A 26,491-nucleotide genomic window follows, 5' to 3' on the forward strand; every position below is an offset into this window, starting at 1 on the left:
ACTTTTCCTTACCTTTGCATTCCTGATTTAGATCTGACACCAGCTCCAGTTATCAGGCTGAGTTTACTGCAGCTTCTATTTTGAGAACTAATAGGATTTTCCTGGGAATCTATAGAGAGAACTACATTTTCTGTGTGAGTGACAGCAGCCACTTCTTTGCCAAGGCCTTTGAAGCTTGGGAAGGTGCTGAGCTGCTCAGGTCACTGGGCATGAAAGGCACTACAGGTGCCAGAGCAGCCAAGAAATGACACGTCCAGCATAGGGACATTGAGGTCCAGTGTCACAGAGCAGTTCTGTAGGTGGAGGAGTTGGTTTTGAAACCTTCTTTGATATGATCAGACCAAGAGGAACTCTGATGTTACAATTTCAATTGCATTTCTTATTTTTGGGTGAAGCGAGTGAAGGGTCAAGAGAACATCTATCAGTACTTGGGAGGGAGACTCCATCAGCATAACTTACTCAATGCTTCAGAAAATGAACATTTAATTGCTGGGCAACTCTTTTTTCTCAGTGGTCCTTTTGGCAAAGATGTGGAGTTCGTAAATAACCATCACTGTTTCCATGAAATATTTGGATTCTTGTGCAGCAGCTTCAAGGGTTCCTGCTGAGTTCCTCACAGCTGCCAAGGGACTGCTCTTGCTCAGAGCAGCAAAGATGCAGAAAGCTCTGCCAGCACCAGCACAGGCACTTCCAGTTTCCATAAGGAGATCCCTGAGATAGGAATGCAGCAGTGCATGCACAGGGCCCCCTCCTTGTCCTGCAAAAGTAGGGGTTCATCTCACAAACAAGGGGTGCAGTGCATTTCCTTTCCCCAGGTTCTGGCTGTTCTTTGAGACCACTTGCAGTGAAGAACCAGGACCAGCAGATGATGCCCCAGAGAAAAAGGGTTGGTGTGGATTCACAGGGACAAAGGGCTGTGATTCCTGCTTGGAGTGCTGTGTGCTGAGGTACCTTGGGCTGGGCTTGTGTGACTCCTGTCACTGTCACAGCCCTCTGTGCCTGCTGGGACAGGGAGTGGCACTCCCTTATCTGCATGTCAGAGGATATCTGGTGCCATGCACTCAGAGATACACCATGCACTGGGCTTTGGTTGCTTTATCACCTGCTTGACCTGAAGACTGCCCTGTAGACAGATTTTCCTTGTCTAACAGCAAGGTGATTTTCCAGGAGGAATCCCAGGCTGTTTCCGATGGCAGGGAAGGGTGAGCTCAGCAGCTCAGCCCAGCCAGCAGCAGTCCATGAGATGTCTGCTCCCACAGGCTGCTTTCAGTCCCTGTGAATCTGCAGAAGTCCAACAGGCTGAGACTGGCACAGGTTTGTTTGGAACAGAAGCTCCCTGTGAAATCCCTGCTGAAAAGGCTGTGCTGAGAGCCAGGGTGGAAGAGGGCAGGGTGGTGAAAGGGTGAGCTGTGGGCTGGAAGGAAGCATTGCTGCTCACAGATCCAGCTGCAGTTTACAGCAGTCCAGGGCTGGGACTGCTGCTTGTCACTGCCTGGGGGACAGCTTGCACAGGCTGACAAGAAGAAGGTTGTTCTGGGTCTCAAAGGTAGGGGCCAAGTCAAAGATCTTCTGGATCTGTGGAGATATCTGAGATAGTAGGGAAGAGGGGAAAGGGGAGGGTCAGGCACTCACCAGATCACTTCCCTGTTGTAACCATGTGTTGCATCTGCTGAGAATTAAAATCTATTTGATTGCTTTGCCTTGTGCCACCCCAAAAAAACCCACCTAAAAAGAGAGAAGAAAGCAGCAGATCTTATCCTCCTCTCGTACCCTGTGCTTACAGTTCCTGAATTTACAACAGACCTGGGAGCCCTTGCATGGCCAGGTAGTGCCAGGCTGGGGAGCAGAGCTCAAATCCAGTCACTCCCATCCCTATTGCAGTACCCAGAGGGACAGGGTGACTGCCCAGGCACTTCTGAGCAGGTTCCTGAGGAGTTTTTGGGAGTGTGATTGGCTTTTTCCATGTTTTCCCTACTGCACTGTACCACACATCAGCATGGGCATGCCTGATGTCAATGTTCAATGACACTGCTGACCTGCACTCTAAAAGTGAAAGTAAAAATCCAATTACAGGTAATTAGGCAATAATACATCTAATTACCTTTTAAAGAAGGGAGGAGCCAGTATCCTGCTTTTTCTCCAGGATCCAAGGGACTTTCTCCTCTCCTGGTCAGGGCTCTTGAAGAGGAGCTGAATGAGCTGGGGCTGGAAAGGCTCCACAGGCACTGGGAGAAGGGAAGGGAAGAGCCGTGAGGGCTTCCTCAGTCACAAACAACGTGTGAGGGGCTCACATTGTCTTCTTTAAGTGCTCCTGTCTTAAAGCCAATCTCTTCTCTTAGAAAATGTTGCTCCTTTTACTTGTTAAGTAGATATGTAGAATATAATTGGCTTTCTGGGTTGCAAGTTCAATTCTCACTTTGCTAGGTGGAAAAGGCTTTATTGTCCTGCTAAGGATTGAAATTGTTTATTGTCTTGGCTTTGCAATGAAGTTAAGTGAGAAGAAAAAGCCTGAAAGTTTCAGGTAATGATGTTTCCTCAAATAGATCCTTTTAGCAACAAGATCAAAAGACCTTGTTAGGGTTCAACAGATTTCCTGTCAAATCCTCTTTCTCCTGCTGGTGATGTGAGGTGGGCTGGTTTGCGAGTCAGGTCTGCCCTGGTGGGAAGCTGGGTGTGAGTGCTGGTGTTTGCTGAAGGAATTCCAGCTCCTCCTGCTTGGCAATTATTCACATTGTCACAACGCAGATCAAATCTGCTGGTTTGTGAGCAGAGCTCGTACAATAATTGAGCATTTTCCCAAAGTAATGGAGCATCTCTCATCTCCTTTCTCCTTACAAAGCCAAGACTTTTGCATCTGCATCCACCAATCTCAGTCTATGGGAGTCCTGACAAACTGAACTGATGTTTCAGGTGGTTCTGCATTTCTGGGATGGGAGACAACTGCCTGGTTTTGGCACTTTGAAGAGCAAATTTGAGCCTCCCTTTCCTCAGTTGTCTTCAGAGGGGAGGTAGGTGCTCCCCACAGACAACTTTCTACTGCTGCCCTGGGGGCTGGGGGTTGCTCAGCAGCAGAAAAACAGGGGTGGTTTAAGTGTGAAGAAAACCAAGGTGCACCTCCCAGAGAAATGTTTTTTCCACCACAACCATTGTGATACAAAAGCAAAACTCTGCTTAGTTCTTTCAGTGGGCAGCTCAAGTAACTGGCAGACGACAGCCCAACCTGGGGTTGGGACTCTTTCCTCAGGGCTTTAACTCATTGTTCAACTGAAGAAGCAATTTAAAAGACCTTTGAAAATGCTGTGGATGTTGTGTCTCCCAAATGCATCCCTCCTTCTCCTGCTTCTCCCGTGCTTCCCTGCCCAGGACGGTACGTACAACATCGGTGCTCTTACATTTCTTACATTTCTTACATTTCAATCTTTTCTTTCCTTTTTTCCAACCTTTTCTAAACTATGTTTGCCTTAGACATGCAACACTCTCTATTTAATTTTTCTTCCCTTCCTTCTGATGTAGCTTCTTTCAGGTGTTTCCCATTCGATCTCTCTATTCCTCGCTATTCATTGCACAAATACTCCCCCTTCAGTTTCTTTGGATATTGGGGTCATTGGAGAGCTCGAAGGATTTCATTACATATTCCTTTGTTTCTTAAATAGATTGGATTTATACCTTCTGCAGCCCTCTTCCTGTATTGAATCTGAGAATCTATATTATCCAGTTCCCCGATGTTATTAAAAGCCCCTTTAAAAGGACAAGTGTATTTTCTTCTATTTTCTGCCTCTTTTTCTTGCTTTTAAATTCCTGATTTAGATCTGAAACTAACTATTAGGGTAATCCTAGTGAAGTTTGTATTTTGTGAACTAATAGGATTTTCCTGGGAATCTACAGAGAGAACTACATTTTCTGTGTGAGTGACAGCAGCCACTTTGCCATGGCCTTTGAAGCTTGGGAAGGTGCTGAGCTGCTCAGGTCACTGGGCATGAAAGGCACTACAGGTGCCAGAGCAGCCAAGAAAAGACAGAGGGAGACTGAGGTCCAGTGTCACAGAGCAGTTCTGTAGGTGGAGGAGTTGGTTTTGAAACCTTCTTTGATATGACCAGACCAAGAGGAACTCTGATGTTACAATTTCAATTGCATTTCTTATTTTTAGGTGGAGGTAATGAACAGCCCACAGACGTTATCAGTGCTTGGGAAGGAGACTCCATCAACATAATTTGCCCAGTGTATGGTTCAGAATATCAATTGGGGATGGTCTTGAGAGCTGTCAGACAGAGTGTCAATGTGATATATTGTCCCAAGGAGAAACCTCCAAGTATCAATCCTGCCTTTGCTAATCGCACCGAGTGCTCAAAGGAAGGGGAGAACCTCAGGATAACCCTGCACAGGTTACAGGAGTCTGATTCTGAAATCTACACATGCGTTGAGATTTTAAATATCGAGGAGATATCTAGGAAGACAACCATGGTACTGGTCAAAGGTATTGCAATTCCACCTTTTATGTCAAGATTTAGTAAATACAGATCTGTATTTTAAATCAAAGACTGGAAGGAGACACAATGGGAGGGTGAGTCTGACAGAAACTTCTCCGTGTCTGCTCAGGTACAGATTTGAAGGAATGTGTGGGTTTGCTCCCTGAAGCAATGAAGAAAACACATGAGATAGTATGGTACCAAAAAAACCCCAAACCATCTTAGAAGATTAATTTTGACTCATTAATTCCAACTACAGATTTTCACATGAGTCACAGGTTCAGCAGTTTGGAAACAGTGAGGTCCCACAGTTCTTTCCAAAACAGCCTGTCAAACCTGTTTATACATCTAGCAGAGCAAAGAGGGGACTTTTTGGTAGCAGTTGTTTTTGCAAATCTCTTTTGTTTTTACCAATTTGTCTTAAATGACAAATTGGTAAAAACTGGGATGTTGATGTTATGCAAGTTGGGCATGAGTGAGTAAAGGGTTTTTTCTCCTGTTAGTGAGGAGCTGCTGAATGGGCAGAAGTGTTTCTTTTGGCCGGTGTTTCTGGTTGGGGGAACAATTTTTCTGTCTTTATTATTTTTTTTTTTTTTTTAATTAGAAGAGGGTTGAGTCCACACTATTCTTTGGCAGTTTATTCCTGCATGTACCTGTCCTTCCAATGAGACCTTCTAACTTGAGACATCTTTTCCAAAGCTTATAGGGCTTTCTTCCTTTCCTGTCCACCAGGCATGTGAGATCTAATTGATTGCTGATCAGCAATAGTAATTTATATCCATTAAGGATTATCATCTCCTCCCTTGGGCTTCTCCTTTCAAACTTCCTGGCTGTGTTTTCTCAAATTAATCACATCTTGTTTATTATGTATTTTCCCTCCAAATTATTTTATTAAGTTGCTTTATATCTCTGTTTGATTCTGATCCTCTTCTCTGAAATGCTTACAGCCTTCTCTTTACAAACCTGATAAATTCTGTCCTCACTCCCTTATCCACTTCAATGATAATATTAAAAGGAGTAAGTCCTGTCCTCAGAGGAACTCAGTGGAATGTCTTCCCAGCTGGACAGTGAGTCATTAATGACCACTCCATTCTCATGGACCATTTTCACACTGATGGGACACACACTGTGTGATTTCATCCAGACCAACAGGCCCCAGATCTTTCTCTGCTTGGGAAAACAGGCAATGATGCATGGCTCCAGGACGTGCTGGTCAGGCTGTATGCCCTTAGAGGGGGTCAGTATTTATAATTTTTTAGGTAGTGCAGACCTTGTACAAACAGCTAAAACTGCTGGTCAGTCCTCCTTTCAGATGAGGCAGAGTGTACTAAAATATATCCTTCTTCTGAAAGCCTGAATAAAGCATGTTTAAAAATTCACTTTATCTACATTTCCACGGTCTGTTATTTCTGCCTGCTCTGTCCCCTTGCTCCCCAGTTAAAATACAAAGTGTTAAGCACGTGATAACCACTAATCTCTCTGTTTTTAGCTAAATCCAGAAGGCCTCTGGAACAATCACCACTCCACGCCAACCCTGAGCAAGGCCAGTCTGTCAACATCACCTGTGTGTTGAAAAGCTCACATGAAGATGAGAGGTTTATTTTGCTCAGGACTCATGTGCAGCCTGGCAGAGTTCTGTCTGTGTCAAATCTCAATGGGTCAGAGGTTTCTCCTGCCTTTGGGAATCGCTTGGAGTATTCAAAGGAAGGAAATAGAATTGTGGTATTTCTACACGAGCTACAGGAAAAGGACAGTGATAACTACATCTGTGCCCAGGAGGTGAGGGGTTCCCCTCTGCTCTCTGCAAGTGGCACCATGGTGCTGGTTAAAGGTACCATCCTTTTGCTTGTTTATTTATAAATATCAATTTTGTTTAATTATAAATATTGATTGTTGTGCTGTGGACAGAAAGCTTTTGGAACTTTAGTCAGGACAGGCAAACCTTAGAAAGTTTGGAGAGTGGGCTCAGGCTCCTTTGTGTCCTGTTGAGCTCAGACACAGAAACAGACTCTGTGTTTCCACCTGCCTTGTACAGCCAGAGGGGAATTTAGACCTTGCCATGATCCTGCACCTTAGAAAAAGAAAAAAAGGTCAAAACAAGGTAGCAAACACTTCACTGTGTGCAATCTGTCACTTTTAGGGTATGATTAAGTATTTTCAGCACCAATTCTTTGACCTTATCATGATATAAATGGCTTTTAGAAACCATTCCCTCTAGCAAAAAAACAAGTATTGTCTTTAAAAATAGATCACACTGGGGAGCAGAAAACAAGTCCTTGGGCATTTGCTTCGAGCACCACAGACCACAGCAGAGATGTTCTCACATACCCTTGTTACACACTGAGCACTCTGTGAACGTGTGCTGCAAATAGGGGATTTGATTTTTCTGTGTTCCAAAGAGGGGGTTTCATTTTTCTGTGTTCCAAATAGGGGGTTTGATTTTTCTGCGTTCCAGAGAGGGGGTTTCATTTTTCTGTGCTCCAAGGATGATTTTTTTATTTTCCTGCAGGATTCTGTTGCACTCATTTGCTAAACTGAAGCCAGAACCAGCAAGAGAGTGCTTGATTTTGGTCTTACTGGTGCAATTTAACCCTGTGCATTGGGCTTTGCTGAAGCCTTTGTAAAATAAGGTTTACAAAGGCCCTAAGAGTTGCGAAGGATTTTCCTGCAGTCTGCAAAAGCACCTGTAGTCCTGTTCTGTGCCACCACCCACAGCTGGGGCAAGGACTCAGTAAAGTGAGGTGGGGGAAATGACAGTAGCCCAACAAAGCAGGGGTGTGATTATTAATTAGCGTGTTATTCATGTATGGATTAATTGAGGTTTTAGAGAGTTGAAACCCTTTCCACCAGCTTTATTCTGCTCAGTGCATTTTATACCACAGCATGAACATGAACATTCTCCTGCTTCTGTCTGCACCTCTCACCAGCCTGGCTCTTGGATAATTCAGAGCCCTCAGGGTTGCCGCAGCACTGCAGAAAATCTTTTTCTGCTCCCATTAGGAGTGTGTGGTCCTATCAGTGGTGTGGGAGGTGCCTTTTTGGAGTGCTCCTTGCTGACCCACCTGCAGCCACCCCCAGCCTCTGGAAGAGCACAGGGAATGCCAGTCAGAATACTAATGGCATGAGAAATGTGGCTCTGTAGCTGTCAATTTCCAAATTTTTGACTAAACTGTAAAATTATTTTTTTCAGAATAAAAGTAAAATTCTGTGGGAAATTTGTAGAAAACTCTCAAAACCTGACAGAAGGCTCACACAGTGTGCATCTGTATGCAAACCTTGAGAAAAGAAATGCTGGCTGAGAAATGCCGTGGAATGGGACAGACATTGCTGAGAGAGAAATGGAGCTAGAAACAAGTTTTAAAGGATGGCCTTGCAAAAAAAGAGCGGATTCTTTGGAGAAATAGAACTATGAAAGTTATAGGAAGACCCACGAGGGGTAATTTTAGATGATTGGCTTTAAGGCAATTACAGCATGGTGTGGCAAAAGTTGATAGAAACACCTATAGTGTATTGTAATTAAGAAGTAGTTGGCTTCTGATTGTGATGGCATGAATTAAAACATCTGTATTGTCTCACCCTTCACATCAGACTTAAAACGGAATAAAAGTTTTTAAAACACATCTCAATTACCCCATGTCTGGGTTAGAAAAGAACTTAATCCGACAATATTCTGCCTTTTTGTATTTTTAACAATGCTGCTGTAATTTTAAATGCAGAAGTGGAGCAGGCATGTGAGAAGAGCTCCTGGGATTTGTATGCCCTTCTCATGGTGGTGGCTGTGCTGTGCTGTGCCCTGGTGTGCTGCTTCTTGTACCATGTGGATGTAAGTACAGTCAGCACAGCAAAACTGGGGCACGTTGGTGGAACAAACTGATATTATTTTGAAATAGTGCCAGAGTCAAGCAAACATCTGATAAACCTGAGGAACTGTGGCTCCCTATTTGCCCTAGTTGAATATCTTCCAGCTGTAAACTTTTGGCAGCTAACACAGTGTTTTATACTTCTGTAACCCTTTGTAAATGAGACATTTATTGTCTTTTGATAACAAACCTTGAGTTACTGTGTGGTTGACACAGCCAAGTGTTGTGTGTGTATCCCTGAACAAAGCCCCTCACTGTTCTGCTTTCCTTGCTTTTTAAATTTTTTTTTTTTAATTGGGACTGGAGCTGTACATAGCAAGCTTGTAAGAGATATAACTTGGAGGGGGACACAAGGGCAACAAAAACTCATAAAATAGCCTGATGTCTGAAAGTTGTGCTGGGAGAGAAAAAATGGCCCCTTTCCAGAAAAAAAAAAATTACATTTTTTTCCTTCACTGGGATTATTTCTATACTTATACTGCAGAAAGTGCCCAGAAATTGTCTCTGATAGATCCTTCTGCTGCATAAATATTATTGAAAATTAAGTGTATGATTCACAGGCTCCTGTCTCATCCCTCCAAATGTGGATCCAGCACTGCTGAAAACCAGTAGTGTAACATCATTCTGTCAAAGCCCAGTGGGACCTCATGCCCTGTGTTACCAGTAACAGTCTAAGAATGAGCCTTATTTATTATTATTGTCATTTATTATTTATGTCAAAGCTACAGTTACATCCAACTCTTGAAGGAACTTTTTGTGAAAATGCACCAGACTCATAAAAGAGAGTTAAATAAATAAGCTGATAATTTCCATGTGGTCCTCTAAGACCTCACTGGGTCATGAGAGGAATTTTAAAAGTATGTTTCCTCTTCCAACAGATGATGTAGATGGACTACTTAGATGGAAAATGACTCCTTGGTTGGGGTCTTTCCAGGCTCTGGTTTGAATGGCTGTTTTCTTTATTTGGTAGGTGAAGAAATATTTCCAGAAGAAAAAGCCCAATGTGGTGTATGAAGACATGTCCTACAACTCTAGACGGAGCACCCTGGTCAGAACCAACACCTATTCCAGAGGTGAATAAACTTCTGCCAGCTGGCACCATCCCCTCACAGGCAGCTCTGAGAGCTGCTTTAACCACCTGAACTGCAATTGCTATCACCTACCTTCTTCAGTGGAAGGAAAAACCTCATTTCCAAGGTTGTTTCTACTTTTTTAAATTTTTTTTTTTTTTGTAACATACAGAAAATCTAGCAAAATGCAGGTACTCTGGACATGTGTATGCAGTTCAGTGTGAAAAAGCAGCATTTTGGGGCTAAATGCAACATATGGGCTCATTTCTTTGCTAAATAACCCATCCTGGGATGGATGGGGAGGTCTGGTTCTGAGCATTGCTAAGTCTCAGGAAGGCCACACAGGTCTCATCAATAATTTGCCAGGATCCACACAAACATGGATTCCAGTTCTCTCACGGATTCTTGCCCAAGAGCTCAGGCAGCTAAAACTACTCAAGAGTTACAGCAGGGAAATCTATTTTGCAGAAACCAGAAATGTGGCAGGGTGAAATGCTGGATCCATGTGGGCTCACCTGCTCCAAGGCCATGATGGTCCCACAAAAACACAATCGAGTCTGGATTTTAGTTTACTGCCTCTGTCAGAGCCAGTCACAAGACTGATGGGGGTCTTGATGTGGCTGAGGAGCAAAGTGACTAAACATGGGTCCTGGTGGCATCTTGGGTGTCTGGGTTTGAACAGACAGGTGTCTGCTAAGGAAGGCAGGAGCCTCCCCTGAAATAGAAAATGTAAACCCCCTTCCTCCAAATTATTATAATTTTAAAATTAAAAGGATCTCAGGCAAAGATGTGGGAATAGGAATAATGGTTCTTTACTACGAAAAGTAAAAAATGCAAATGCAATAGTACAAACAAAAAAAAAAAAAAAAAAACAACACTGCCAGAGTCAGAGCAGGCCCTGTCCCCCTGTGTGTCAGGGTGGTGGCACAGTCCCATCCCAGGGTGGCTCAGGGTGGTGGCACAGTCCCATCCCAGGGGGGCTCAGGGTGGTGGCACAGCCCCATCCCAGGGGGCTCAGGGTGGTGGCACAGTCCCATCCCATGGGGGCTCAGCCCTCCTGCAGTGCCAGCTGTGGTTCTGCTGGAGCAGGGATCCTGCACAAGGGGGGAGTTTTCCTCTGAAGCTCCAGGGCTGCTGGAGATGGGCCTGCTCTCCCTCTGGGAATGCAGGGCAGGAGAAAGCTGCTCCTCTGGGAATGCAGTGGGAAAGGCTGCTGTGCTGTTCCCAGGCCAGATTGGATCCAGGTAGGAATGCTTGGCTCCTCCCATGGGCGGAGCATCTCCCCATGGGATGGTGGAATTTGATCAGCCCTGCAGGGACACTCACTGGGCATGGACAGCAGAGATCTCCTGGAGGGAGGGTTGGCTGTGGGAGAAATAAAGAAAACTGCCCCATGAACAGCAGAGAACTGGCCCAGCTCTGACAGACAGGTTTAGAATACACACCCCCATTTCCAACCTAAGACCCTGGGACAGCAGAAATGTTTGTGATCTGCTGCGTGAGTTTCTCCAACCCCGTGACTCCACACTGTACAACACAAGGTGAAATAATCCAGGGTAAATAAAGCCAATTCCTGCATTCCAACCTGGGCATGATCTAAAACGCCTTCTTATCAAAGGGATTTATCAAAACTCACCTCAGGCAAGAAAAGGCTAAATTTGTGTTGATAACAGCTCCTAAAGCAGGTGGCTGTGGGGAGCTGGGCAGAGGAATGTCTTGGGCTCCTCCAGGGGTGTTTTGGTTTTGTAGGGTTGGGGCACTGTGAAAAGTCAAAAGTCTTTCACAAAGGAGTGCTGAATTGCCTTGGTACAGGGCAGGGCTGATGGGGGTGGCCTCTGGTTGCTGAGGACAAGCTGAGACTGGAGTTTCTCTCTATTGATATGATTGTTTATTTTTTTTTTTTTGAGGGATTAGGGTCAGTTTATCTTTGATGAGTGCATAGCTGGAGCAGAGCCAGGCACAAAGGATAATTCCTCTCCAGAGCTGAGCTCTGACAAGATCCCAGCTTGCCAAGGCAATCCTGCCCCTCAGGAGAGCCCATTTCCCTCCAGATATTGCTCACGAAATGCTGTACACCAGACCTGAGGGAGAAATCCCCTCACTGTGAGGGGTGGGTGGTGCAGGTTCACCTTGTGAACAAGTAGGTGCTGTCCTCACAGGGCCAGACCTGGATTAGTTGTGTTTGCTCTTGGGGTTTTGTTCAGTTCCTTGATATTTTCATACATATATTAAAACCTGTTTCATATGTCTTGCAAATAAATGACTGTTTATTTTAGTGGTTTGTTGTGGTTTTTTTAAAATAGTGATTCAAGGCTTTTTGAAAATTCTGTATAAACTGCCCTTAACAGCCTCCCACTAGACTGCATAATAACTGTTTTCCACTTTAATTTTAAAATCTGCAGGTGAGGTTTTTCTTTTTAAAACCAATCACTGAAGAAAACAGAAAAGAACCTTTCAGACCCTGTTTATTCCTTGTCCCATTGCCCAAACTTTTCTTGAATTCTGCGAGCCTTGGTGCTGGGACCAATTCTGGCTTTGTCCCTGGAAAAGCCCAGCTCGGGGGTGGGTGAAGAGCTGAGGAAGAACCAAAAAATCAGGTACCAACCTAGGAACTGAGGTGCCCATAGTCAATCACCTTTTGTCACATTTTCATTTTTGGAACAAGGTGCAGGTTTAGTCAAACAGGGGCAAGAGCCCTGAGAGCCAGCACAGGGAGGTTCACTGTGAACAAAGTGACATTTGAGATCAGCTTTCTGTAGAAACACTGTTGTGCAAATGTGACCACAAAGATGAAGAAAAAAAAAAGTTGTGAAAGGAAACAGTAGTGGAGGTGTTTTTTGATTTTGTGTAAACAAATTTAAAGAAAAAAAAAAAAGAAGTAACGCCTTTCTGAGGAAAATGACCCACGTGGAGCCATTTCATGGGCAGCACGATTAACCCAAGAAGTGGTGAATGAACTGCTGGGGACTTTAGCTCCAGAGTGTCAGGGAATAATTGGGGATTTAATAAAATTAATTTTATTTTAAATAAAGAGGGCTGGAGCATTCTGAAGATGCAGAGTTGTCTCAGATCTTCCCTGGAAAGCAGAAAAACTGAAACTTTCGCCCCCAGGGTTGCAGATGGAATTGCTGTGGGCTAATTCTGTTGCCTTTGAATCTTTTTCTCAGCCTCTGGAGAGGGAAATGGTTTTCAGGGAGAGGTGGGAAGTGCAGTTCTGAGGCTGGGATGGGACCTGCAGCAGAGAGAACAGTATCAAAGTATTGGTGATGCCCCAGCCCCATCCATGGGATAAAAGACAGGAATTGCAGCTGGGAGCAAAGCAGGCTCAGGTGGGAAGCAGGGCTGCAGCTCCAGTGTCACAGTCTGTGGAACAAGGATGGGGCAGGCCAAGGCAGCCAAGCAAGGACAGCAGGTCAGAAGCAGAGAAATCCCAATGGGCAAGGCACAGTGTCTGAAATTACTCAGGGGTCTGCAGGGAGTGACCTGGGCAAAGTGCCTGGGAAGGCTCATCAAAATTACTCTTGGTTATTTGCAGAACTGAAGAAATCAGCCAGCACATGTGGATTAGTGCTGATGGAGCCTGCAGACCTGGGGAAATTTAGCTTGAAAAAGCATTTTAACCCCTTGACTAAGGTGTGTGTGACAAGGACGTGCCTGAACTCAGGTGCCAGGGAGGCTGACAAGCCCAGTTGAGCCACAAAACGTTTTGCAGGAGACAGGAGAGAAGCAGGTTCTGCTCTCGAGGTTTGTGACATATTGCAGGATGCTGGAATGTCTCCAGTGGCTCCTGCAATCCAGTGTTTATGTGCTCCAGCAGCTGTGAGTGCTGCATGATCCAGGTCTGAATCCCACTCTGGGCTTGTGGTCTGGATACAGTTTCTCTCACCTGTCTCTTGCTGGGGACTCCTTTTCCAACCAAGAACTCATGCAGGAGGCATCCTGTTACAGAATTCAGAGGATCTGACCAAAATATGTCCAGCACTCCTGGCTCTGCTGAAGACAAGCTACTGAGTGCTGATTTCTCAAGGTCCCTGTGTGAATAAAAAGCTGTTTCCACTCATGGTATGCAAGCTTTTGTAGGCACTTGTTTTTCAAAACATTTAGTTTCTTTTTGAATGCTTCATAACCCTCAACTTGCATTATATTAGCAGTAAGCTTACAGTCAATTTGAAAACATGCAGGGTTTTTTTCTGGTTCATAGATTTGGTTTTCTCACAGCTTTGAGGTGCTGAAAATGCTTCATTGGTGCTATTTCTTTAATCTGATATATTTGGTTAATATGCTCCTGCACTAGTTAATGAGTTCTTTTACTGCTTGTATAAATTTAACAGTATTTATGTTGTTTTGCATGGTTTTTAACATTATTTCAATTCCTTCAGGAATGACTGGTTACTGGCTTTGTGCAACATGCAAGAAATCTTTCCAATTTCATTTGGAGTCTCAACGGGTTTTAACCTACTTTTTAGAAAATCAATACATTACTCATCACACATTACTCTCTCATACATCCACAGCACTCTGCCTTGTCTACAAGAATCTCATATAATTTTTTCATTTAAGAAATGGAAATAAAGCAACCAGCCTACATACTGACTAAAGGGAATAAACCATTTTGTCCTAACACTAAAGGCTTACAGTGTTGACACATTCTGTGGTACAAGTAGCTTGTCTGTCCAATTGTGGAAGGGAGGTGACTCCACTCTGTGTAATCAAGTGCTGGTAGGGCTGGATGAACTCTCTGGAGGGTGCTAATTCCTGTGTAACTACTTCACAAGAGCCATTATTTTGCTTTTGACTGGTATTTGACTGCACTAACTGACTGGCATGTGTCTGGCACTCTCCCTGGAGAACAAGTCCATGGCCCCAGAGATTTCCAGCTGAGATATTAGAAATGCTCTGCTCCACTCCTGTGCTTTCTGTCTGTAATGGGAATAATGTCTAAACACTGCACATGCCAAGTGGAAGATGATCTCTCATTCCTTCTAACTGAATTAATATCAGTAATTAGTAATTAGTAACTCTCTAGGAGAGCCTTTAAGTTCATCCCTCTCTGCAGTTCATGACACCCTGAGACCTTTGGTCCATGTGCTCTTAGCAGAATCACACAAGTTGTAAAAGCTTATTCTGGGGGTTGCTGTACAAGTGATGCTTTAGCAATGGTAATAATAATTTCATCCTCAGATGGTGGAATTTATCACTCTGCTCTGGTATGACAGAATAAAGGAGACACTTGGTTTGTGGGGTCTCTTTGCCCACACATTGTTGCCTTATAGCTCGGGACAAGTCTTCAAAGAAGTCACTAAGGACAGTTTACTGCTTGTGGTTTCCACTGATGTAGTATTAGCTCTGCTCAGAGACAGTTGGCTGTAAGCTTGTGGCTGAGCGACATTTAAAGTCCCAATGCAGCGATGACATTTTGCATAAATGCTCATGATTTCTCAGAAATAAGATTATAGAAGAAACTCTGTAACATTGTTGTAGATTTCTCTGCTACCCTCACTCTCATACTTTCTAATGCTCACAGTGGAAGCTTTTCTAGGAAGGCTCCTCAAAGTGATGGCAGTTGGTGTCTAAACTAACAGCTTTTGGACTCAAAACTCTTTATTTAATTTTAAAAAGCCAACCATGAACAGTTCAAGGTTTCAAAAAAGAAATCAAGCATGTGTGTGTACAACTGCAGGTAAAAAAAAAATCACAGTTCCTAATGATTTTCAAGGCTAAAATTAGAAACAGAGCACACACACAGAGAGCCATGTGCTCTTTCTTGCAGGGTGTTTTGGAAATAAAGTTGTAGCATGGAAAAATAGATCCTTGTATCTCTGTCCTAGCCAAAAGAGGAAACAGAGGAGAAGTCCTACCAGGTTTAGAATTCACAGAAAAACCCAAATGAACAGCCCAAACTGAGGCTTTGCCACTTTTATACTTGTCCAGGATTAGGTGAACCAGGAGGGATCCATCACTGAAAGGATGGCTGTTGTCCTCCTGATGCTTTTGTGAATAAATCTCATTGTGGTGGTCATGGTGAGCTTGCAAATTGTCTGAGTGGGCTTGGCTGGAGGCAAAGAAGGGCATTTTTACCTGTGCCTCTTATTCTATGGCAAGCCCTAATGCTCAGACCTGAGGACACCACTTGGGTGGAACAAAAAGAGAGGCAGAAATATCTGTAATAAAAATAATTCCATTCCTTAGTAACATGCTTTCTGTGGCTGGCTTCTCTCAGGCTGCTCTCACATCTCAGTGACAGATGAGACAGAGACAGCCAAAAACCGTGGTTTTGTGGTGGAGACAGCAAAGCCTGCCTGCTGCAGGGGGCCTGGGGTGTTATTTATGTTCAGAGGTGCTACGGGGGCTGCTCTGTGGTCTGGCCTGTCCCCATGCTCACACAGGGACCCGTGAGCACGCTCTGGCAGGAGCCTGTGGTTGCCATGTGCTCGGCAGGGCTGGGACAGCTCTTCTGCAGAGCATCACCCCTAAAGCAGCCTGGCTGTCCTCTGAGCTGCCACCTGCCAGTGCCCTGGGGTCCCTCACTGCCACAGCCACTGTCACTGCCAGTGTCACACTGTGCTCTGTGCTACAGCTGCCTGTGGCCTCTTGGTTCCTTCACTGTCACTAACACTGTCACTGCCACTGTGACACTGTGCTCTGTGTTACAGCTGTGGCCCCTCAGTTCCCTCTCTGCCACTGTCATTGTCACACCATGCTCTGTGCTGTAGCTGTGACCCCTCATTTCCCTCACTGTCACTGTCATACCATGCTCTGTGCTGTAGCTGTGACCCCTCATTTCCCTCATTGTCACTGTCACACCATGCTCTGTGTTACAGCTGTGTCCCCTCAGTTCCCTCACTGTCACTGTCACACCATGCTCTGTGTTACTGATGCTTTTATTCTGGCTTACCTAGAAACAGAGGCCAGACAAAGTTATGGAATAAAAAGTGATTAATTTACTGAGGTGCCTTCTGGTACACTGAGGGCAGATGAAGCCTCCCCAGGGGGCTACGCCCAACCTGAACAATGGTCATGAGATTTTCAGACAGATGTAAGTTCGGCCCACTTACATATCAGGGATTAATTCTCTAATTACAGCTTCAGGAAATGAAGTCACATTCCCCCAGTTTGTTTCTCCCCAGTTCACTTTTGTTTGTACTTTTCTGGGCCTGAGGCTGTAGGGTGTCCTTGGACCTCAGGCCCAGAGGAATTGTTTTATCTGACCAAAATGGGAAGGCAGAAGCTGACACTTCATATGGAGTTTAGAGCTATGCACCAATGCAGTGCAGGATCTGAAAAATATGAAGGCTAAACTCTTAAGATCACATTACCTGAGGGGGGTGCCTGAGGCCTGTGGCCCCTTGGTTCCCTCACTGTCACTGTCACTGTCACACCATGCTCTGTGTTACAGCTGTGTCCCCTCAGTTCCCTCACTGTCACTGTCACACCATGCTCTGTGTTACTGATGCTTTTTTTCTGGCTTACCTAGAGACAGAGGCAGACAAAGTTAAAAGAATAAAAGCAGATTTATTTACTGAGGCGCCTTCTGGTACACTGAGGGCAGACGAAGCCTCCCCAGGGGGCTACACCCAGTCTGGACAATGGTCATGAGATTTTCAGACAGATGTAAGTCTGGTCATTCATATATCAGGGGTTAATTGCCCAATTACACCTTCAGGAAATGAAGTCACATTCCCCCAGTTTGTTTTTCCCCAGTTCACTTTTGTTTGTACTTTTCTGGGCCTGAGGCTGTAGGGTATCCTTGGACCTCAGGCCCAGAGGAATTGTTTGGTCTGACCAAAATGGGAAGGCAGAAGCTGACACTTCACATGGAGTTTAGAGTTATGCACCAATGCAGTGCAGGATCTGAAAAACATGAAGGCTAAACTCTTAAGAGCATGTTACCTGGGGCCTGTGGCCTCTCAGTTCCCTCACTGTCACACCGTGTTAAACAACACTTCATATGGAGTTGAGTTATACACTAATGCAGCACATGATTTGAGAAATATAAAGGCTAAAATCTTAAGACATCATTACAGCTGCCTGTGGCCACTCTGTCACCCAGTGGAGACAGGTCCCTGCTGTCCCCAGGGCAGCTGCCCTTGGCAGGGGGGTGTTAGCAGGTCAGGCCCCGTGGTCAGACACAATAAGGGATTGCATGGACACATGGGTGTCACCACTGAGCCAGGAACAGACAATAAATGACACAGACCCTAGGTCAGATGGGTAAGAGGTTAGAAGCCCCTAGTTTAGTGGAACCCCTTTTTTATACCCTGGTCTGATTCAGGTGGACCTGATTGGTCCTTTAATCAAGACATTTCACATGATCGGCTAATTAAGAACACCACCCTTTGGTAAACACCTTATGGGAAAAACAACTTGTTCAAAACACCACCTGCAGATTATTTACCATTTGTTTACCATTTTTTCTCTCTGCCTCCCTAAAGCTTCCCAGACCAATTCATGGAAAAGCTAATCTGGCTTTCTCTCTCTGACCAGACTGTGATATCCACACACGGATGTGTCTCCCAGGCCATGCCAGGAAGTGTCTCCAGGCTCTCCACAGCCACACTCAGCCCCCAGGGCTCCTGCAGCCAGGGCAGAGCTGCAGTCCTGCTGGCTGTGGCCAGTGTGTGAGCAGGGATTGGTCTGCTCCAAGCAGAATTCACTGATTAACTCCATCTTCTGCTTTTCCCAGTTTAAAGAAGAGAAGCTGAGGCACTGGGTAGCTGATGCCCCTGGACTGAGGACACAGAGTCAGGCAGTAAAGCAGTTTTCGTTCAATCCCACCAACATAAACACATCCCTCATATTCCTGTTCTGTTCTTGCATGGAATGAGGTAGAAGAGGATAAAGTGACAATCAAACCTGTTTGGTGATGAGCTGGCAGTCATTACTTCACATTTTAAAAATTTTGTTTTCTGATGAGTAAACCTCATCTAGTTCCTTGCACAAAGACATAAGAGAAAGCACCTCCTGCTTTTGCTTGTTTTTTTCCAGCAGGAAGTTTGGCGTGTGCCAGTGGCATGTTGTGTTTGGTGATTGCAACATCTCTGTCACCACAAGATATGATCAGTGACCTTGCTCTGACAGTCACAGATGATACTCTCTGAGATTTTATCTTTGTTGTGGTTTATTTATCTCAAATCAGATCTCTGACATTGGAGTGGCGAGTTGATGTGTGATGTTTACGGCCACTGACATCCCCTGTGAGCCTCTGAGCTCCAGCACTGCATCACTTTATTTGGGCATCTCCCCACCAGCCTGTGCACCTCTCTGTGCACTGCTAGTCCAGACAGCAGCAGCAGTCTGGCTCCTGCAGACCCAACTTCTTCTGGGCTAAGAAACTCTGCCCACAATTAGATCACTCCTGATGCCTCTGTTAGAGCTGGTCTGGCTATCTCAGGTAGCCCACTGTGGGGGCCATGCAAAAATGCAGCAAACAATGCTCAACTCTCGATGCAGCAGCACTGCCTGCCACAAAACTTGGCCTTTGTAAGGTCCTGAATCAATCCAGTGGCACCTGGGATGGTTTGAGCTCCTACTCAGAGCTGTGCTCAGTGCCTGAGCCTGCTGGGTACAGCCATGAGCCTCAGCTGCTGTGTGGGTGTACTTGGCACCTTGTGGAATCATGAACTCCTGTCTGGCAGGGACAAAATGGGGAGAGGGGACCACCAGGCTGTGGCATTAACAAAGGACCTGACTAAGAGACAGAGTAAACAAAAAATGATGTGTTGGAGGGTTGTTGGTTTCTGATTTTTGGGTTTTCTGCTTTTGTGGGGGGTGTTGTTTTGTTTTGTTTGTTTGGGTTTTTGTTTGTTTCTTTGGGTTTTCTTAAATTATTATTTGAGATTTATTTGCTCTTTTCGTGTTGGCTGCTTGCTGGCTGGGAAAAGCCATGCTCACTCATACAGAGCTATCTGTCTGCTACGTTCAGAGTTGTTTAGCAGTTACACTTGAAGGGTTATAGGGAAAGTAGGAACATTCCTTGCAGGACTAGGCATTTCAGACATAAACCCCAGGCTCAAAAGATCAGTAATTGGACATAAAAAATGTTACCCACTACTCAGCTCGTGTAAGAGCTGTGCAATTACTTTTCTGCAGCATTGATCTGCTGCCCCCAGTCCCCCTGAAAGGTGACATGACCTGAGTTGCTATGAACCCTGGCAGCTCTTGGGTGGCCCAGCTGGTCCATACCAAGGTTCCTCCTAAAATGCTGATATATTCTGGAAATGCTCTTTACTTTGAGTCACATACAAACCAACCCACAAAGTATTTGTATCTGCTTGGACAACATATTACCAGTTCTGAAAGGTCCTTTGCTGGTTGAAAGATTCCTTGCTGTTGGGAGTAAGTTTTCCCTAGTAAATTCTAAGGCTGCTTAGCTGTACATATAATCGTCTCTAAGTGATTCTGATGTCTCACATTACACAGCTGGGTACAGAGGCCATTTCACATCAGCAGGAGGCAGGAAATTAATTCCCCACTTCAGGTTCCCTGCAGTTTAGATGGCCAGGTAGTGAGGTGCAGCTGAGGTTTCCTGAGGCGCTGAGGGAGCCACGATATAAAACAGAGGAGCAGGAAGAGAGGAGCTTGCTTTGGCTGAGCCACTTGCCAGGATTTTTAGATAAGTGCTGTTTTAGCCTTGTTGAAGGTGCAGCTGTGTTAGAAAATCTGTGCAAAGTCCATGTCTAGTTCTGTACTAGAATTTATTAGGGCTTATTAGTCCTAATTTATTAGGGCTTAACAGCCAGGCCACAGATATGCATCAATTACAGAGCCACAATATCTGCAATAAATGTTTTTCACCCCATAATCAAATATAGCTTAATTTGGCAATGCTGAGAGAACAGTCATAATAAATAGATTGAGTAAGACTTGCCTTTATAATTGAGATTTAACCAGCCAACACTTGTATGTTCATTGAATAATTGATTATTGGTTGGGTTTTGTGTGTTCTGAGACCTGCAGGTTCTACAGCTCTAGGTTAGAAATACTGATCTACAGAAACACAGATACAATACTCTCTAGCTTAGACAAAACAGCTGGATTTTTGAGGGAGCTGATCCTCGAGCAATCCCTGCTGATTTGGGTGCATGGAGCAGCACTGCTGTCCTCCAGCAGAAGCTTGGTGTCAGGAAAACAACCCAGCTCTGAGTGGTTAATGTGCGAAATATGAGCTCTGGAGCAGGTGAATCTGTGAAGCTGAATTACTTGTGATAGTCAGACATCCTGGAAAGAGTGAGGCATGTTCACAGCTACATCCTCAGGCTGCCTGCAAAAGGCAGCGAGTGCAGGGTTACCCTGCTCTGAGGAGGGGCAGTGTTTTGGGGAAGGAGGTGCTGGATGCTCCCAGGGTCTCCAGGACACCCAGCAGCCCTGAGCTGGCCTTGTGCTCACTTTGGATGATGCCTCAGGTTTTGGCTTTTATATTTTTCAGATTCTGTGCTGCTGTAGTGTGTGGGTCTGGGCTTCACATCAGGAGATGGTGAGCTCTCTGCACAGAGCAGGGAGACAAAACAATTCCTGCTCCAGCTGGGCACCAAGGACAAATGACCCAAATCTCAGCCCAGGAGCACAAACCCCGTGGGCTGGAGAGAGAAAAACGAGCAGGGTGGGACTGGATGGGCTAAAGCTGGGATGGGACAATGAACTGCAAGGTGCAAATGGAGCAGAGCTGATCCCAGGGAGAGACCCCGTGCCCGGCCGTGCATTTTGGGGCCATTTTGGGTCATCTTGGGTGCAGCCCTGGCTGGGCTCTGGTGCTGCCCAAGGTGGATCCATGGAGGAGATCCTTTTAATAAATCCCTGCTTTATTCTTTAGCTCTGTCCAGCCTCTGCTCCAGCTCAGCCTGCACAAGGCATCATGGAAGCGCTCTCAGCCAGGCCAGCAGGTGAAGGAGGGGATGTCACAACCTTTTGCAGCTCTGCTGTGGTTTAGTTGCACCTTGTACATCACCTGGCATCCACCCTCAGGCAGCACTTTCTGTCTCTGTGGCTGCCCTTTTACTAACAGGGGCCTAAATCAATCCCCCAGGATAACTGTGGCCTTTTCATCTGCCTTGAAAGTCTTTAAATAAAAAGGCAGGCACATGCAATGCCTCAAAAACTCAACTCTCATTGTGAAGTTTTTCTTAATATTTGTGCTGGCAGCATATTTCCTCAGGAGCAAGTTTAGTTTGTAAGAATTGGAAGCTGCATTTTTATTTTTTGGGCTCCTCCTCCCTGCTTTTGTGTCTTTTTTTGTCTTCTTTGCATCAAACCAGGATGTGTCTTCAAAAGCCACAAGTACAAGTGGTAGCTCTGAGGTGCTTCAATTTACTACATCAGATTGTGGTTAAATCTGCCTTTAGCTCTGTCAAACAGCCTGGCCAATTGAGGGGAAAGGAGGAGAAGGGTTGTGAGTCTGACACTCTTCAGCTAAAGAAAAAGGAAGTACCAGTTTAAAAGAAGGAAATCTGTACTTAATGCTCTGTGGCCTCAAATACCTATTTTTTTACATCAGTGAAAGCACAATTAAAAGATTTTTAATGGTAAATACTGCAGCAGGAGTTGGCATCAATGCTTAACAGTGAAACGTGATCACAGAGTGGTGTTTAATGGTGTAATTGGGTAAAGGCTTTTATTAATATCTGTTCCTATGCTTAGATTGGACACCAACTGCCACACCTCCAGGCACACCCATTAATGAGGGAGGGAACTCCCTGGATTGTTAAAAATGGGCCATTTTAGGAGAATGGAGGAAGACAGACTGTTCCTAGAGGGTGGGAAGAAGCACCAGGAAGGATGCTAAAAAGAGTCATGGGCTGGTGGAACCCTGGACACTGAGAATTTCAGACTTTCTGTTCTGACAGACTCTGACCCCCAAGAGAACACTGCATTTCACCTGAGGCCGTGGAGAAGCTTCCAAAATGGAATGACAGAACTGGGATTGTGGGTGTGGTGTTTGAATAGAAGTGTGTGATATCACAGGGTGGGAAACTTGGAGTTTAAGGGTTTAGAATATGGTAATACATATAAAGCAAAATGGAGGTTTTAGGGGGGAGGCTGGTCCCTGTTTCTCCTTCTCCTTCTCCTTCTCCTTCTCCTTCTCCTTCTCCTTCTCCTTCTCCTTCTCCTTCTCCTTCTCCTTCTCCTTCTCCTTCTCCTTCTCCTTCTCCTTCTCCTTCTCCTTCTCCTTCTCCTTCTCCTTCTCCTTCTCCTTCTCCTCCAAGGGTTTGGGTAGTTTTGTGTAATTGGATAAAAAGTCCTCATTGTGGGGCATAGGTGATTCGTTTAAAGTAAAAATAATTGTGATGTCATTTCTTAATTGGACAGTTTATCCTTCAAAGGCCTTGGAGAGAGAGAGAGGGGGCTCCATTTTTAGTTTGTTAGGGTGAAGTGCAGTAGAACTCAGGGTTTGTGAGACTGTAACATAGATAAGAACTAACAAACATCTGAGTCCAAACAAGAAATTCCATCTTGTGCATTTAATCCCAACCCTGGCAGAAAAGAAGCAAAGAAACCAACAATGGGCTCAGGCCAGCAAGGTCTAGGAAGGACTTGCACAACTCCAACTCACAAAATAGTTCTGTGTCAAGGTCCAGCCCATCTCAGGAGTGAAGTGTGTGCCTGATCTGTCCCTGAAGCCTCCTGCTGGTGGCATCATTCACAGTCTGTGCTCGAGTTTAATTCCCTTGTAACTCGTCTGAGCTGATATTGAGTTGTGCTCACACCTCATGCCAGGAAAACAAAGCTGCTCCCTTTCCTTGGCTCATCTCAGCCCTGGGGTTTGGCCCAGCACAGGGACCTTGAGGAGAGGCACTGGCAGTAAGTCTGGTGTGGGGTTGATACAGCCACACACGAGAGTTGTTGTGAGAGGGATATTCTTGATGTCAGTTTGTGCTGATTGAACTGCTTTAGGAATGGTGTTTTATGCCAGAACCTGGAAATGCTCCATGTGGAGGGGCTTGAAAGGGGAACAGGGTGAAGGGAGAGGCTGAGGAGCATCACAGGGAGGAGGAGTTTGTGCTCCCTGGCAGGCAGAGGAGCACAGAAGCTGATGGTTGTGCTTTTGCATGGCAAAATCTCTTAATTTTAGACTCTTGGGTAGTGTCTCAGCCTTTAGAGCTTTCTGTGTGTACACACAGATGTGTGTGGGAGTGAAGGTGATCTCCACATTCCATGCTGACACTATTCCTATCAAATATTCATCAGAGGAAGATTCTCATCAGTACATTTTGTATTATTCAGGCTTAGAAATATTTCAGTGACTTTCATGTTGCCTACAGGATTTAAATAGCAGGGATAAAACAGGAGGCTCTTTAATTTTCTACATTTAGGATTTCTGTTTCATTAAAATTCTTTTGAAGATAAGTCCTAATGATAAATCTTCAGCTTTGACTCTTCCTCCCAGGAAAAAGCAGCTCAGAGCTGCAAGCAGATGATCCCACTCCAGAGGAATCCCTGCCATCTCCCCATCAGCTGTGGGTGGAGGATGCAGGTAGCTGTATTTCTATTCAATATCTGCCTCACCCCAAAGATCTGCATTTAGCCTCAGTGTGAGATAGCTTCCACACCCTCCCCCAAGATAAAAACAGGGGGGTATTCTCCTTAAAGTGATTCTTTCTGAGATACTGTGAAAAACCAAGTTACTGAGCTGGTTTGGTCTGAGTTTTAAACCACCAACATTCAGCACTGGTTTTTACACACAGAATTCTGGTTTGATTTGTTACCTTTGCCTGGTTTTTCAGAGAATTTAAAGCACCTGACTGGCTGCTTAAAGGGACTGTGGGTGTTTGCCATCCCCTGCAAGGCCAGTGTGCTGTTTGCTGCTATCAAACCTGGGTTAGAGGCACATAACTGATGGTTCCAAATTTATTGAGAATATGATAATGCTTGAGGTGCAGTGGCTGGAACTTCCATATCCAGTTCATCAGCCTGGCAGGTTGAGGAGGGAGAAGAGCTGGGTTGTTATTTTAGCTGGAGAAAAAGGGAATGCCAGTGGCTGTTAGATGGAAGTTGGTGCTTAATATTCTGTGGGATTAAAAATGGTTTGGGGTCAAAATTACATTCAAATTGTAGTTACTCTATATTTTATAAGCCTTCAAGGTGGGAGTGCTGTGAGGCTGCTGGAAAAGCAGAATGTTAGCAGCACAAGATTAAAGAAAAAAAATGATAAATAAAAGGAGCTGGGTGTGTCCTACAAACAAAACCACAGCATCCACAGCATGCCCTCCTAGTGCCTATTTCTCTCCCTGATCTGTGACAGATAAACACCAGTTCAGGTGTCAATGTTCATGCTGCAGAGACCAGTTTGGACTGGTGGATCCCAACCCTTGTGGTGAAGCCTCTTTTCAAAGCACTGGAGGCAGAGCTGGGAGCTCTGGCATGTGGAGAGAGGGGTGAAAACATTGCAGCAGCTTCCAGAGCTTTCATTGCTGTCAGGGCTTTCATGGCAGGGCTGCAGAATGGTTTATACTGAGCAGGGAAGAGTGTTGTTAATTAAATAATTAGCTGTTTAAAATGTATTTATTAGGGCTTAACAGCCAGGCCACAGATATGCATCAATTACAGAGCCACAATATCTGCAATAAATGTTTTTCACCCCATAATCAAATATGGCTTAATTAGGCAATGCTGAGAGAACAGTCATAATAAATAGAGTGGGTAAGACTTGCCTTTATAATTGAGATTTAATCAGCCAACTCTTGTATGTTCATTGAATAATTGATTATTCTACACATTTATCAAGGATTAAAAACTCAGTGGTAGATATGCAAATCCTCTCATATTAAATACATCTGAAATTCTCAAATAACATTGAATGCCTATTAACATTTTGATTAAATCTAAATGACAAACACATTGTGGATCTCATGCCTGCAGTTGGCTATTTTATTGCTATTTATCACTTATTTTTTCCCCAAGCTAAATTGCTTGTGGCTTTTTAAGAGGATGTAGGAGGTGGACAGAAATATGCAGGGGAAGTGAAATGGGAGTGAATTGTGTACTCTGGGATGAGCAAACTGAGCCTTGATGGACAGTGGGAAATATTTTTACCCTGGCTGCAAGTGAGCAGAGCAAACCAAATGAGGTAACCAAAATCTTTGGAAGATATGGCAATCTTCTGTGAAGAGTTGCTGTCATAATTAGTGCTGTGTGAGAGATGCTAAAATAGTCATGGACAAAAACAAAAAAAGCCAAAACCAAACCCCAAAATAAAATTTTAAGAAATTCCAAACAAACAAAAAAAAAGCCAACAACAACAACAACAAAAATGACATTAAAACACCTCTCCACCCCCACCAAAAACCTCAAAGACCCAAACAAACAAAAAAACCACCCAAAATCAAACCCACATGCAGCAGTGCTGGTGTGAGCTGGGGAGGAGCAGTGCCAGGGTTACTGAGAGACCAGCTCACAGTGTGTCCAGGTGTTGCTGGAGAAATGCCACCTCTGCAAAGCTCAGGAGAAACTGCCCTGGGCCTGCTCAGGAGAAAGCAGAACAGAAAAACTTTCACTGTGGAAAACAGGTTTGCCTCACTCAAGTCGTGTTTGCAGAGTCTTTTAAATTTTCTATTTTTTGCCAAGGATGAAGTAAGCATGAGAAAAAACATGAAATTGTGGTTGGTAGTGACAGCTCATGTCTGAAGTGGGATCTGAGAGGCAGATTAACATCTCAGAAGTGAAAGCCCAGTTTAGCTCACAGGACTGCACCTTGGCAAATCCCCCTTCTCACCTGTACCTGGTGCAGCTCCCACCCCATCCCCCAGCTCTGGGGCACAGAGTGCCTCAGGTTCTTGGGGCAAAACCCAGAGAAGTCCCAGGCAGGTGGCACACCAAGCTGATTTTGGTCAAAATTTAACTGCTTGTAGCAGAGCACTGGCAATGGCAGATGTGTGAATTTTTGATTGCTCTGCACTGATCCCTCCCTGATTTGTGGTTCCAGCTGGGCAGGGGCAAGGGAGAGCCATGAAGTCTCTCAGTACTAATAACCCTGCTAGTATGCAAGGCTAATTAATATCCATGTCATTTGACTTTGTGTGCATGGACTCACTGCTTTTCACCTTTCTCAATTTGTAGAATCCTAAGTGAAGTGGGACGGAGGGATTATTGAATTTAAACCAGT

At 44.8% G+C, this 26,491-nt stretch overlaps 1 protein-coding gene across 2 annotated transcripts; it reads left to right on the forward strand.

Annotated features, from left to right (window-relative positions):
* The first annotated feature begins 2,717 nt into the window (after positions 1 to 2,717).
* LOC132336509 (T-cell antigen CD7-like) lies at positions 2,718 to 11,671 on the forward strand. 2 transcript variants are annotated; one of them, XM_059864080.1, is made up of 5 exons: positions 2,718 to 3,367; positions 4,148 to 4,474; positions 5,956 to 6,297; positions 8,183 to 8,289; positions 9,297 to 11,671. In XM_059864080.1, exons 1-5 carry the CDS (start codon positions 3,295 to 3,297, stop codon positions 9,405 to 9,407), a joined length of 960 nt encoding a protein of 319 aa, XP_059720063.1. In that variant the 5' UTR covers positions 2,718 to 3,294; the 3' UTR covers positions 9,408 to 11,671. The 2 variants fall into 2 exon arrangements, with proteins under 2 accessions (XP_059720063.1, XP_059720064.1); XM_059864081.1 differs by lacking the exon at positions 4,148 to 4,474 and having other exon boundaries at positions 2,722 to 3,367.
* Positions 11,672 to 26,491: the final 14,820 nt, after the last annotated feature.

The sequence above is a fragment of the Haemorhous mexicanus genome, chromosome 20 (assembly GCF_027477595.1).
Source record: "Haemorhous mexicanus isolate bHaeMex1 chromosome 20, bHaeMex1.pri, whole genome shotgun sequence".
NCBI lineage: Eukaryota > Metazoa > Chordata > Aves > Passeriformes > Fringillidae > Haemorhous > Haemorhous mexicanus.